This window comes from Pelecanus crispus, chromosome 12, assembly GCF_030463565.1.
Source record: "Pelecanus crispus isolate bPelCri1 chromosome 12, bPelCri1.pri, whole genome shotgun sequence".
Lineage (NCBI taxonomy): Eukaryota > Metazoa > Chordata > Aves > Pelecaniformes > Pelecanidae > Pelecanus > Pelecanus crispus.
The window spans coordinates 281,100-296,414 of record NC_134654.1 but is presented as its reverse complement, the minus strand read 5'-3'; the positions used below and the strand labels follow the sequence as shown (position 1 = coordinate 296,414).

At 47.9% G+C, this 15,315-nt stretch overlaps 1 protein-coding gene across 1 annotated transcript in view; it reads left to right on the top strand.

The window, feature by feature from the left end:
• Positions 1-14,233: 14,233 nt before the first annotated feature.
• Positions 14,234-15,315, top strand: part of PITPNM3 (PITPNM family member 3) — a 122,246-nt gene continuing 121,164 nt past the window's right edge. The window contains exon 1 of the mRNA XM_075720092.1: positions 14,234-14,388. Within this exon, the coding sequence (XP_075576207.1) occupies positions 14,234-14,388 (155 nt within the window). The remainder of the gene's footprint in view (positions 14,389-15,315) is intronic.

The window sequence follows — 15,315 nt, the reverse complement described above, 5'->3', positions numbered from 1 at the left end:
CCAGCTTTCAAAAAACACAGAATGTGGTCCCACAGCATCAAGGTTGTAGTCCGTGCTTTCCTTTTGCCCCATTTTCCCTCAGCGGAGATTGGTATTTTCAGTCCAGCTGTGCCAGAGGTGCACACACAGAAGACAGGGTCACCCTGACAGACTGGGGTACCTGCCGCAGGCAACACCCGAGAGGGTGCTGGTGCTGTGGCTAGGGGCTCCAGGGGCCAAGATGAAGCAATCTCGTGGTGGCCAGGAGAAGGCAGGAGCCCGCGGTCCTGTGCAGGAGCAAAGGAGCCGGGTGGGTTAGACTGGACACAGCTACAGCGACTCTGCTGTTACTGGTCTTAGCCCCTGTGAGAAGGTAACCAGGGTGAAAATGCCGCAGGTTGGGACCGTATGGGGCTATGTGGTTGCTGTTTCCACCTCGCTCTGTAGAAGGCGTTGCTGGAATACCTTGTGCGTTTGCTTCTGGGGCTGGGAACGCTGCCTGAGTGCCAGCTGGAGGAGCGAGACTGGTCCCTGCTCTGAGCTCAGGTTTCTGGAGCAGGCCAGCTCTCTGGAGCTTAATGTAGGTAGGCTTCCTATGGGGAATACATGGTGCACCAGACTGTTAGATCAGCGTGAGAACTGGCGGAGGAAGGCATGGGAATAAAGTGAGAGAATGAATTATATCTGAGCTGCTCCCAGTTATGCTCAGTGAGCTGTTTAATATAGGGAGGAATGTTTTCTCAGGACTTAGATAATACAGAATTTTTTTTAATAGTGCTTTGACCATACTGAGAATTGTAACCTTTTCTTATGCATCAAGCATTCATCCTCCACCCTCTGTTTGGTCCCTGAAAGCTCTGTGGAGCCAGAACCTAGCTCACTGTGGTGATTTCTTTGAAGCTGCTTGCTAGTCCTTTGGACTCCCACTAAAATCAGTAGAGACTGAACATCAGTGGTGTCTGGATCTAGTTCCCTTAAGGCTCTGTTTCAGTGTTGTTTCTCTTAACCCCATTACATAAACCTGACCTTGAGCCACGTGGTTGGGAGTGGATGCAGCCCTGCGCTGAAAGGGCCAGTGGATCAGTGTACAACAGCACCCTGTTGCTGAGGAATAAAGCTGCAGGACTGAAAGCTGAGGGATGCTGTAGCCTCCCAAGCCCTTTGGTTTATCTCAGCCAGGTCACTGTGTAATGTAAATTGGACTCGCTACTTGCGGAAGATTTAGACAGGAGCTGGGAGAGGGAGGAAGTGTGGGCATCCTGTGAAAGTTTTCTGCAGAAAGAGTTACTATGGTCTGTGTTAACTCATTAGAATTCCTATGTTGTTACCTCTTTTAAGAAAGGTTTTGGCTTTCTGTTTGTGCATGTGTCAGAGGCTAGGAAACAATAAGATTTAATAGGCTTGGAGGAAAGGCTATAACTTAGATCATTTTATGAGTGAAATGGCTGTCAATAGATTTCCCATTCTACCATTCAACAGCCCTTCATTATCCCTGTAGTTGTAAAAGTCCTTCAGCAGGGACCTGTGTGGGATTAGTAACTGTACAAAGTCTCTCTACGGGCTGTGTTTTAACTGGAAATCAAACGACAACAACAGAGCGCTGCTATTTTGTGGCTGGTGTTTTAAGGTGCCATGTCCAGAGGAAAGATGTCTGCGCCGTCCCCTGCACGCTGTGCTGCAGTGGTGGCAGCTTTGGGCTTAGCAGGTCTGTGGGCTACCATAGCAAAAGGCTGGTCTTTTGGCCCAGCTGAAGGCTGCTGTGAGGCCATCAACAACTTGGCACTGCCAATCTGGCACCAGCTGCTTTTTGCCCAGTGAACCCTGTGAGGGTACCTAGAATGGACTGGTGTCCTGTGCTCTGCTCAGCTCACTCTCGGGGGCACATGTTGCCTTGGCTGTTTATACCTGACGTACCACGTAGTGTTTCTCTGTGTGGGCAGATTATTTTAAATAGACAAAGTGCAATGAAAAAGGGAGGTGGTTTGGATATTGTAGTGAGCTTGACAAGGAAAACCAATGTCTCGCCAGTCTGTCCTGCCTGCTGACGGCTGAAAGGAAAACTCGTTGTTTCTGGTAACATGTCCTAACTCTGTTAGGCTGATTTCTTTTTTATATTGTTGTTCATTAGATCTTGATTTATATTGATAGAAAAGATTTACCCCAAGCTATTCAAGATGCCTTTGAAGTTTACTCCCTCACTGAAATGCAAGCAGTGCTAATCAGTTATCACTTAGTTACAGCAGCCTAAATTCTTATTCTGTAATGCACTTGTCTCTGAGCAAGTGGTAGTCAATGAAGTTATCTTGATCAAACCAGATCCAGAGCAAGAGAACAATCAGTGTTGATGAAGTCATGGGCAGAAAACGCTGGGTTTTTTTGAAATTAAATTGCAATTCTTTTTCTGCTACCACCCCCTTTGTCTTCAGAGAAGTTTTGCTCAGCCTTCTAATGAGCAGAACAAAAGCTTGAGACATCTTACTTGCATCTGCCTGATAGAAATTAAGCAATCCCAAATTTCTGCAGGCTTTAACCTCTCTTAGGAATCTGAGTCTCATTTATTTATTTATTGCACTGATTTAATTTTTTATGTTTGGCTATTCCTTTCCTTCTGTGAGTCAAACATGAGAATAGCAATGTTATGGAGGTTCATGTCTGGGGAGTTGGTCTTTAGTTGTTCAGTGAATTCTTGGTAGGGACAAGCTCCTGCAGCTTCAGTCAGAGTTTGGTGCTCAGCGATTGTCAGGCCTTTGGCCTTCAGTTTGGGGCAACCTGCAAAGAACCTGGTCTTCATATTGTAAATTCTGGGGGCTACAGCAGTGCAGGCAGCTGAATGAACGCTAGTTCACTGTCAAGGTGTTTTCACTGGAACTTTCACTCATCTCTGAGGTTTGTAAACGTCACCGAAATTCAAGTGAAAGGTTACGCTCTCTGTAATTGTCTGTTGTCTTTCAATCGGAAAAAAGCCTGTTCTGAATACGAAACTAAGTAGCACCAATTAAACTAAAAGTAAGGTGGCTGCTGTTGCTGCCTTCCCCCCCCACCCCCAACCCCCATCCCTCTTGCTTTTCTCTCCTGCTTCTGCAACCAGTCTGAGTATTGAGGCCGAGGAAAAAACAGCCAAACGGAACTGGGTGAGCAGGAAGGAGACAGAGAACAAGTAAACTTCTTTAAAAGGGGAAGAAAGAAAAGAGTGGTTGCTTCTGTTGTCAAGACTTCCAGCGTGGATTTCTAACCGCCTCAGGAGTACCTGCTTAACAATGATTGTATCAGTAGGAGGTGGCACCATCGGTGTCAGTTATTAATAAACCTCTTTAAATGCTCATGCTGACTCTTTCTCTGTTTCTTTCTTCTTCCTCTTCCCTTTTTTAACTCACTGTAGCAATTTCTGGCACTTTTTGAGCTGGCACAGAACAAAAAGTCCATAATATTAATGAAACATATATAGCATTGTTCAAATGGAGCCAAACTGAGATGCTCAAGGGAGATCAAGCTGGGCTATTCCGTATAGACAGCTCCTTAAGCTAGCTCTTCCATCCAGTGTTCTGAAATCTGTCCAAAACAGAACCAACTGTGTAAGATGAAAGCTGCCCAGAGAATAATACAGCCCATCAAAGAAAAGTCAGCAACTAGCACATTTGTTCCCTTTCCGAAACATCACCCTTTGCTTTTCCAACAGCCCTCATTAGCCTTGGGTTTTGGGGGTGGGGTGGGGGTGTGCTGGCTGTAAAATATATGCTCTTGAGGTTCAGGGGCTTTGCTTTTTTGCTTTGTGACAAAGCTGTTGATGGCACATTTTGTCTCTGAATCTAAGCCCCAATAAATTGTCTTCTGGATTTCAATCCATTCCCAGAACCTGAAGAACAGCCTGGAAACATTTGCAGGCTTGAACTTTACCTGCAGGCACAGCTAGAACTCTGTGGGCTGGGTGAAAGTTGGTGACATGTTGTGCCTTGTGGGTCTTACTAAAAGGGGTTCAGCATTATTACCAGTCTAAGACCAGCAAATGCCTGCCGCCTGGTCCCAGACAGGGCAGCGCTCTGGATCAGCGAGCGTCAATGCTGTGGGAAAGGTGCAATGGATTTATTTTGCCTTGTGTATGTTTAGTCCTGTGGGCAATGTGACACTGACCCTGAGGCAGTGAGTTATGCAGAAGCAGAAGTGGAAAAGGCAAATCTCTCTCCACTATAACCTTGCTGGTAGGTTGAATCTTCCCCAAAACATCTTAAAACCATGAATGTCTGCTTAATGCACCTGGATTGTGCCAAAAGGTAGGGTGAATTGGGTTGTGGCAAGGAAGCAGGGGAAAAAAATATCTGCAGTCCAGTGATGTTCTTTGAAAACTCACTAGGTATGTGGCTCCAGGATGAAGCCTCAGTGTCAAAAATCTAGCAAAATCCCCTTTGTCAGACAAAGGCAAAGGTTGACTGTAACCTGGAGTAGCTGAGCTTGAAGGGTCATGAAGGAGTTTGAAAATATCAGCCTTGGAAGCACAGTTTCTGCATGCTTGATGTTATTTCTCCCTACACATTACACAGATGGTTCCATACTTCTCTTACACGGTACTGATAAATAAGAGGGCCATAGGTGCCACCAAGAAAAAAACATTCTGTAAGTTACTAGTCTGAGGCAGGGAGTGTAGAGCACCATTTAACATCAGCATGAAGACTTCCCTAATGCGAGGTTATTAATAGCAGTGGGAATGCAATTTCACCCTTTTGAATGCACTGGCCTCTTCAGAGTGTCTCCACTAACTTGTTCTTCTGCATTATGCTGATGGCATTGCCCTGGCTTATATGGAGGCCTGATTTTGGAACTGAGCAATCCAGCTGCATCAGCTTCATCTGTGGTTCTAGGCAGCATGTCTTAGCAAAGCTGAGCCAGGGGAAAATTCATTTGTTGAATAGAAACTGTGTGAGCTGAACAAAGCTCCATATACATGCGAGGGAGGAAAGCTTGCTGAAGTCTGCCAGATGCCCACAGAGCAGTTTCAAGTCTCCAGAGCACCAAGTAGCATTGTCTTTCCAATGCACTGTGTCAGTGTTTTTTTTATTTGGGTAATGAATGTTTTTATTTTTCCATTTTGACAGATGTTTAGGGAAGTAGATAGGTTGGTATGGCCAAGATGCGTACCTTCTTGCTTTATTTGGAAACACTCGTAACAATGGAAAACATTTTTTTTAATCTTCTTAATGGCACTGGTAACTTTTGCTGCGGCAGTAACCTAACTGGATCTGATCCATCTTAGCAGGATTGAAGGGCACATACCGCTTCTTTGATCCACACCTTCTTACCGCACTGAAGAAGCTAAATCATATCACTGCTGGTACCTAGTAGAGTGATTACTAGTAGTATCTCCAGAGGAAGCTGAGTCATTGTGCTTTCACTGCACCTCAGCTGCATTATTGTATTAATCTGTTTATGTAGACCCTTGAGACAATCTACTTTACAAATTACAGCACCCTTAGGCAGATTTCTGCCACTAGAGTGTCAGCTCTGTCCAACCCCCCCCAGCCTGTTACTTCTAGGGAAGTTTCTAATTAATGTTGAGATTTTTTTCTCTCCTTTGCACAGCATTTGGTGACTTTGCCTACAGGTAGCGACTTTTTTTTTTTTTTTTTTTTTTACTCCTCTTACTAGAGATGAAGTGAGTATTGAAATAGCCAATGCCTAGTATGCAGTCTCACTCTGTGTATCAGCAGGATAATAATTGTCTGTTGGTGGGAAGCTGTGAATACCTTAGGAGGCTGTTTCCTCAAAACGTAAAGTGAGGATCAGATACCTTCTAAAGAAGGAGGAAGCTAGCAGTTTGGGAGTTACAGCAGGTGACTCTTGCTTGCTTCAAGAGAAACCATTACTGGAATTATTAATAGATCTAGAATTGTATTACAGGTGAGGAAATGCATCACCTGCATCTCTTTACAGACAGGAGCAAATGGGGCTCAGGGAAACGAAGTCATGTGCATGGAGTCACCCAGCATACGCACAGCAGGCAGCAGAGTCAGTCTCTTGACTCACTCTGGGCCTTTGTGGGTTGATGGACAGAAAAGTATGGGTTGGGAGGGTTCCCCCCACCCCCCCGATGTCTTTCTACCAAATTATTAACTGAAATTTTTAGCTGAATTTGGAAGAAGAACCAGCACTGAGTGAACTGAGAATATTTGTACCTTCTGACTATGCAGGGGGAAAAAAAAAAAAGTCTGTATTTCTTTACCAGTGAATGTTTTTGTGAGCTGGTTCTGAATAACTTGTGTACCAGCAGAAACCAAGGTGCAAGTCCTGGGGGAAAAATGCTTTTTTTAGGAGTTATTTGTGGATTTCCAGTTCATCAGTGATGGGATTTTTCCAAATTGTTAACTCTCCAAACATGGTATAAAGAAATATGTATGCTGTTGTCAAGCTATAATGGCTGTTTATAGCTGACAGTCTTACTTGGTTATTGATTGCAATATACCTATAGTAGTGGAGAACTCAGAGGGGCTGACTACACAAGTACCTCCCTTGCTTCCTGCAGATGCTTTGTAGCTTCAGATAAGCTGTTTGATGCCACAGCTATACGGCTATTGGTATCTGACAGTGACAATTTAACGCCAGCCTAGCTGTGCCACTCTGAATTTCTCAGCTGTGACAGTCAAGGTAGGTCTACCTTCAGTCAAAGTGACATGGGTGGCATGGCAGCATGGTGTGAAAGTCTCCATCCCGCCGAGTAGGGTAGCTACAACTCCAGCTACCCTTCTTCCCCTGCTTCCTTGGGCTCCTCTGCCTTACCTCATTCATAGTGTGACGGGAGTGTGAGCACGGTTCGTGCAGGTCTGTCTGTCATGCAGCCAGCCTGGCTGGGTGCCACGGGCGGTGGACCTGTGGCAGAGTTCAGCCGCTTCCCAGTGCCGCTCCCAGAAGCAGGATGAGCAGCTTGCCCTGAGACTGGTCTGTGCCTGAGAAAGCCAGTGGAAATTGGGGCTGGGTATGTCTGTGCACACAGCTGCTGCACTGCAAAACAGGAATGCTCCGTAGATGCTTCTAAAAACCCTGGTATCACAGTCTCTCCCTCTCCCCTCAGCATTTTGGTTAGGAAACAGATAACTAAAAATAGCCTACTGTCTAAAGCACCTAGAGAGCTGTGCTGTTGGATTACTCCTTTAGCATTTAATTTTTGTTCTCCTGAATGTATTCAGGGTTTGTTGTTTTGGGGGTTTGGTGTTTTTTTTTTTTTTTTCAAATACCTAGCCCCTCATTTAATAAAAAAAGATGGATTTAGGCTCAAGCTGATATTCATCAATAAATCTTCTTGCATTTATTGTAGTCCTTCCTCCTGCTGATCTTTCCTAACATTCTGCTCTGCTATGGACCAGCAATCAGGCTCTGGGAAGAAGGCTTCCTAGCAACGCATTAAGCCACTATAACAATGTTTTAGAAAAAACAGGCTGCCTTTATGAAAAATAACATTGGAAAACTGATAGACTTTTCCACATGGAAAGAATAGATGCCCTGTGCTTATCCACTGAAATGGAGAGACCCCGCAATTTTATCACTACTTTACTCTTTTTTTAATGCAAAAATCAGAAAGGGCTCAATAAAGCAGAGCAAATATCAGTAATATTGGAGATTAGAGAGTGTGCGTTAGATTGGGGAGGCAAGAGAGGACAAAACCTGAGCTAGTCCATATTGAAAAAATGAGATATCTAACCAGAAAGATTATAGTATGAGCAAACCAATATGTAGGCATGGCAGGTTTTAGCTTTTGTTTTCTATCAGTAGACGCTGATTAACTTAGGCTTCTTCTGTGGGTCTGCAGCAATCTAGATAAAAATTGTACCGCTAGGCTTGCTTGCTGCTTCTTCTTTTCCCTCTCAGTGTGGTGTTTTGTCACTGTCCTGTCCTGATTTCTGAGAGTGGAAAGCTTGACAAATGTGACCTGTATTCTAGCATTTGGAGAATTAAGACATTGCCCTCCTTTTCCAGCTTCCTCCCTTCCCCATGTCAAAACTTGACCAAAAAAAGCTCCCAAAATTGCCCTAAAGTAACAGCATAAAAATCTACAGCTGCTACAATTTCATACTATTCCTTCAAGTTTTGATTCATGAATTTCTGAACACCTTTTTCTTTTTTTTTTTAAATCTGTGGAACTGGTCTTCTGAAGATTGGTAAGGTCACTGTCCTTGATGCACTATTTAGAGGGGACAGGGAGGATTTCTTCTTCTAAGTAACTCTTTCTACAGCACTACCAGGTATGAAAAGTCATGACTGTATGGGCATATTTAAATGCGGGAGCTTTCCTGTAGGGTCTGGAGCACATCTTCCACGTGCTCTCATTTGTAGCCCAGGAGGTTTTGTGAGCTGTATTTCTGTCTCCCATCTGGAACTGAAAGCTGTTTGCCTTGTGCTCAGCAAATCTCTCCCTTTTATTAAAGAACTGTAAACAGTGCAAAGAAAACAGACAGTCTTGATTAAAGTAGTGATTCTGCAGTGCGGTAACAAATACTAGATATAAATTAATTACTTATGAAATCCTGCTTAAATCCTGTGATTTTAATTCTTACCAACTTGCTTTCCATCTGTTCTTATACCTTATGCCCTCCTCCTCATGTAGCTACCAATGCTGGAGAGCACTGGAGTTAAAACAGCAAGTACCATTTTTCCTTGCCTGCATTTAAGAAGGCCTCAGCCCTGACATTACTGATCAGCACAAGTCTCCCCTGCTCTCATAGACCTTTAATTGGATAGGCTCTGGCTATTGAGAAGACTTGAGGCAGGAGGAAAGAGCATCTTTCAGTTCAGAGCCAATGAAGAAGTAACAGATGCGGAGGCGGACTGGTTCAGACTGAGCCTCCCTCAGCTCTTGCTTCCACAGCTGTTGACAGCTGGCTTGGCCATCAGTTAGACCCTGCTTCTCTGCAGAGCAAGACCTGTGATACTGTGAGGAAAATTTTCATCGCCAGGCCCAGGCATTTGTCTGGCTGTCTTGTGTCTGTTGTGGACTTTTTACAGCCATGCATCCAGCTTCAGCTGCAAAGCTGAGTAATCCTGGTGTCAGTCAGTGCAACCTTAGCTGCTGTATGCTTAGGGCTGTATGAAGCCTTTCTGGTGTCTGGGATTAACTACTGCTAGCAGCAACCTGGCAACATCACAGCCTCCTCACCAAGCCACGTATGTTCCTGCTAGACAATTCCCTGTACCTGGGAGTACCATAAAGTCTTTGGTGGGACCGGTTGTCCATCCATTGCTGTGTTCTGTTATGCCTCTGTGGATTATGATTTTGTTCCCTTTGCTTTTTGGCAGAATGCTGCTCCCCTCTAAAGTGCTGGGCTCTGACATATCCTGTCTCTTTTTCATTTTGGCTGTGGGTGACATATACACAGTGTGGAGAGGCCTCTCAAACTATTTGAAGTTACATTGCCAAGAGTTGCCATCTCTAGGCTTATTCTTGGATCCTGGACAGCTTCTTTGGCTGTTTCACTGGCATGAGCAGCCGCAAAACAGGTGTATCAGCTGCCAGAGAATTTCTCAGTCCTTCCAAGTAAAACAGCATAGTGCAACCAATTTCAAGTGGGTGGCTGACGTGCAACACTTGGCTGGGAGCTGCTCTACCGCCTGGTGTTTTCTCTGACTCAATGTGGTGTCTGCTCCTTAGGGCTGCCTCTCAAATTCTATGGTGACTTCAAGGAGGATATAGGAACTGAGCTTAAAGGGTTCTCCTGACCTTCATTGCACCCACCTCATCAGCTGCCTTCCTTGAGTCCCATACTGCTGTATCACTGGAGCCCTGTAACTGCTGGTGGAACTGCACCCAGCATCACCCTTTCTTGAAATAAGCAATTATCTTCTGACTTTGGGCAAACAATGTTGGCTCTAGAGGATAGATTTCCCATTTCCCTTACTTCCTCAGCAGTCTCATGGTTTGGCTCTGAAGGCTGCTTAAACCAGATTGAACCTAGTGTCCCCAGGCACAACTCCAGAGAAGCCAGGCTTGAATTCAGTCTTGGAGATATTAACCAACCCATCAACAACCTCCAGCTTTGCTGCCTAGGCCCTTAAGTGTACAGCTAGAGCAACTTTCCCTGCCCAGTTTGAGCAGGTTTGAAGCATTAGGTGGGCAGATGTTTTCAGGGGGGCAATAGTGTCAGTAGATAGTATTTTTCTCTAAACTCCCATCCTCAGGTGGTTCTGTATTGCCACTAACACATGGCACTGCCTATTGTGTCGATCTTTTTCTGCATGAATTAGCATGCAAACCATGTACAAGGTTTGATTTCTATAATTAGACATCTTGCAACACCAAAAAACCTAGTAATGATGGGGACCATCCTTTGACAGAGGCTTTGTCTTGCGAGGAGTTTCTCTGCTCTATTGTAAGGAAAAGAACTTGGGTCACCAGTAAAACAGAACGTGTTCAGAATTAAGAGTAAATGTGTTTGGAATTAGATTCTTTTCTCAACAGGTACTTGGATGCATAAATATCTTTAAAGGCATTCCAGCTCAGTCCATTGCCTGGCTTAGTATATTTTTCTTACATTATTATTTGCCTATGACTCTTGTAGAGGTTCTACACATCCTCTGTAATGCGTGAAAAAAACGTGTGTGCCTTTAGTTGCAATCTCTGAAGCTTTTACAAGTCTTCAGGAGAAAGAAAAAAATTCTGGAGGTTTATGTTGTCAAGGGCTGGTAGTTGTCCGCTTTCAGTATTCAGGACAGTAAATTAATATTTTCCCCTCGAGGGAGGCATCGTGGTTCTTACTGCCCTCAAAGGCTGCAGTTAACTGCCTGCTCAGGCAGCCATGCCACTGGAAAGCCCTTTTTCTTTTCAGTCACTGCATCTAGCCCAGTGCAAAAGAGCTGTTAAGGATGAATATGTGTTGGAATAATTGTGGTGGTATGTGTGAACAACAACAAAGCTTATGCTTTTTTACATCTAGAGCTATTGTGCAAAGGTCTAATTTCTTTCTACCTCCTTGGGGGAGGATGGTGGGTGGGAAGGCAGCACATCTGCAATGACTCCTAGATGATAGAATCTGGGGCAGGGAAAATGAAAAAGCTGCTTTGTAAAGCATATTTCTCCAGTACAGTTTGCTGGTATGATTTCCATAAAATCACTGAACAATGGATGGGGCACCAGTTGATGGTGGTGCCAGTTTATGTTCAAATTACAAACCAGTCCTATTAAACTGGTATCAAACGCTAATCCAATCTTCTTTCCATGGCTGAGTCAGAACCTGATTTTAAAATGTGTTTTCAAAGAGGCACTAATATAACTTTGATTAAAGGCAGATTGCTCTTACACGTTATTCAGTGTCTACTTTTTCTGAGCAAAGGAGTGCAGGGAAGAGATAGCTGAGCTGGCAGGGAAAAGCAGTGTTTATCAAACTGATACGGTAGTAGTGTCTCCCGACCCAAGTTCCAGCCTTTGCCTACTCCCGTATTATGTAAATATGGTATCTTGGGATATATCTGGTAGTGTTCCATCAGTGCAAGGTGTAAATTTGCTCTTTGTGATGTAAATTGAAAGGAGTTACTTAATGAAGAACCTCTGAGCATGGTGGGCAAGAGCTCTGGGAACGTACACCTAGATTGTGCTTCTGCCTCAGGTCTTTGTACTTTGCTTTCGCTGTCAGCAAAGGGTGTAGAGGACAAAGAAGGGGAGAGGAATTTAATATTTATTGGATTGGAGTACAGTATTGTTCATGTTCTTCATACAGTTCAAATTCTTAAGTCATTTCAGAAGAAAAATTATTCTTCTAGTAAAATTAGCCAAATCTTTTTTGAGCATAGAATATGGTGGTTTTGAAAACGGTTTGCAGAGTTTGAATCTCATATAGAAGTTAATGCCTAAATTGTTGCATCTTGTGTTTTCTGCTCCAACTTGTAGTGAGTTAACATCCAATTAAAATAGGTGGGTTTATCCCATTGATTACCGACCTGCTCCTTTCCAAAAGTGATGGTGGCAGGCCACATCTGTACAAGACAGAAGCTGTTTAGAAAGTACTGCAACTTTCACAGTAGGAAGTGGGACAGAGAGGGAACTCGCTACTCTTGTCCAGACATAGCTCTGCCTTTCAGACATTTTCCCCTGAGCCAGGACTGCCACCAGATCCGTGAATATATCCACAGCCTTTCTCTAAGATTGCTTTATTTCGTGGCTTAGTGACACTATAGAATCTTTGGGAAAGCAATCATGTTGTCAAATCTTTTAAACGGGACTTCAAGTGGAACAGCAGAGGCAATGGGGCTCAAGGCCGAACCTTCCAGCATGTAGCACTGTCACCCATAGGTGGGAGAAGGCGAACTAGAGTTTGTTTCTTGCAGCTGGCTCGGGCAGTGAGAATTGCCGGGAGTTGTGGCCATCCCACTTAAGCCTCAAACAAAACCACTTAACTCGCTCTGTTCTCAGTGGTATTTGCTGTGGCTCCTTGAATGAACTGCTTAGCAACACCCAGAGCAAATAATGTATTTATTTTTATGCCTACCAAGTTGGTGCTGGCACAGAGCCTGTTAAGTTGCTTTAGGGCTTGGTTGCATCGTATTTGCTTGGCTCTTTAATTATATGCTTCCTTGGGGAAAACTTTTGTTTTCTGCGCTTTACTTGGTGGTGTTCTGACATGCTGTAAATAAAATATAGGCCCTCATAGGCCCTCTGCCTGCCTCCTCCCATCGTTCCCACAAGAGGGGCTGCCACTTAGGATGTTTCTTAAGGTGCGTTTCTCCCAATTCTTGGGAGATCTGGAGAAGCTGGCTACTCTACTCTTTTCCTTGATGGTGTTAGAGAAAAGCCTCTGGTGAGGCTCTTGAAGAGGGAGGAAGCAAGTCTTGCCCTGAACGTTCCCTAGTTCAACTCCCGGCAGACTGTGAGCTGCCTGTCTGCCGCCGACGTACAAGGCAGCGCGTTGCGGCAGCTCAACCCCTGCACCGACACGGGGCTTGGCAAGAGCCGACGGCTCCGTGCAGCCGCGTCCCGAGCAGCCAGCGGCGGGAGCGCTTTGCGCGGGCAGCGCCGAGCCGGCTGCCCCGCGGTGCCCTCTGGCCGGCCGGGCCAGGGCAGCCGGCGGCGGGAGCGCGCTCCCCGGGCTGCCGGCGCGGGACTCGGGCACGGTGCGGGCCGAAGCGGCGCGGCAGACACCCTCCCCTTTCCTCCCCACCTCCCCACGCCCGCGGCTCCGGGGAGCACCGCGACGGCAAGGCAGCCCCGACCCCTCCCCGGCCCCAGCCCTGGCGGAGCTCTGCTCCCGGCCCCCGCCCGCAGCGGCGGGCGGTCGCGGCCTGCGCCTCGCACGGGCGCGGGTCCCTGCCGCCAGCGGCGGGGCCGGGCGGGACGAGGCGCGCCCGGGGGGGGCCGCCGCTGGCCCCCGCCCGCACCGGAGGACTGCTGGGGCCCCGCCAGCCGCCTCTGCGGGCCGTTTGGGAGCAGCCGCAGCCCCGCGCTGGCCCGGCCCGGCCCCCGCTCTCCGCGGAGCCGCTCGCTGCGCCTTTAACGACGGCGGCTGCGCCGCGGCGGGCGGGCTGCGCGGCGGGACCGAGCGGCGCGGCGGCGTCTCCCGGCCGCGTCTTTCAGCGCCGCAGGCGAGTGGGCGGTGCGGGCCCTCCGCCGGGAGCAGATGGGGCGGCGGAGCGCGGGGTGCCGGCGCGCCGGGACGGCCCCGCGGGCGAGCACCTGACGCGGCCGACGAGGGCTTGGCTGCGGGCGGGCAGCCCAGAAATGGCGAAAGCTCCGCGCCCAGGTGAGTGCCGAGCCCGCAGGGCGGGATGGGACGGAGCTGAGGGGAGCTGCGGGCCCGCCCTGAGGGGAGCTGGGGGCCCGCCATGAGGGGAGCGCGGCGGGCGCTGAGGGGAGCGCGGGGCCCGCCCTGAGGGGAGCTGGGGGGAGCTGCGGGCCCGCCCTGAGGGGAGCGCGGCGGGCGCTGAGGGTCCGGCGCGCTCCCCGCCCACCGGCGGCCCCGCGGGCAGTCCCGGCTCTGTGTCCGCCGCCCACCGGAACGGTAAATGCAAACTTCTGTCAACGAGACGCAGGTGCGTTTGTGCTCCTCGTCGTTTCCGAGCGGGGTCCGCTCTGCCTTCGGCGCCCGCGTCGGCCTGCGCCGGTGGTGGCGGGAGCGGGGCCGCAGGGGCATCTTGGCCGCCCGCCCCGCTCGCCGCAGCCCGGCCTGCGCCCCGCTCTGCTCCCCGCTCTGCTCCCGGTGCGGGCCGGGAGGGGGCTGCCCCCGCCGCGGAGGAGCTCTGTGCCTGCCGCCTTGTGGAGCCGGCGCTCGCTGCCGCCCGCTCGGGAGGAATGGCCCGGGACGCGGCAGCCGTGGGCTCCTCTGGGAATAACGAAGGTGTGCTTGTTGGGTGGGACTCGCTGAAAAGAGAAGGCAGATGCAATCTCTCCTGCGCCTTGCGGGTGCACGTTTTGCCTCACGCCTCCTGCGGCCTGAGCGATTTGAAGTCGGTTGGCCGGGGCCGGGGCCGGAGGGCTTGGGGACTCTCGGCAGCAAAGCCCGGGTGCCCCGTGCCTGGTGGCGGTGGCAGCCCCGCAGCAGGTGGCACATGCCGTTTGCGTGAATGGCCGCTGCCAGCTAGCAGAACAGATGAGAAGCCTCTTGCTGTTGCAGAAGTGGTTTTCTTCTGGGTTGCACACAGACGCCGCTGGCTTTTGAAGGTGAAGGCCTAACTGTGCTGTGACTGAATGCCTGCTGGTCTGTATGGGAAACTTGCCTGGTGTTTGGCACCAGTTCTTGGCACAGCTTTACGGCAGCATGGTAATATTAAAGCTAAACCCAAAGTTTTTGCCTGGCAGTGGTGTTTTTTTTTAATATTCCCCCAAAATAGGCATGGATTGGTGGCAGCCTGGAGACATAGCACTCAGGAACATGAGAGCGTCGATAATTTCAGAAGATGCAAATATAGTATTGAACTAAATGGTTGTTTTCCATCTTTGGAAGATGACGAAATAATCAAATGGGGAAGAAGTCTCACTGGTTTTTCTTTGGCATTGGTTTGCAGTCCTTTTAACTTTGATAGGAAAATAAGGGAGCATTGCTTTCACTTTCAGTGGTACTTGAGTAACGTAGCCTGCATACATAGCATGCTTGTTGAAGTCCAACTTTGCACAGGAATTTTAAAGGATGGTACTTCTCTTGGATGTGATTCCACTCACTTCAGTAGACAAAATATGACTTCTGATGCCAGCTTTGTGATGTTGTCACTACTTCTTATTGTAAAGAAAAGCAGGAATTGACCATTCACAAAGGAGCTCTGGCAGAACATATCTGGGTTAGGAGCAGGGAAAATGTGCTGCTTATAAAATGAGCCTACTGAGTTTATCAACATGAGCTGGAATATGCACAAATATAGAAATCTTGTGTCTGTTTT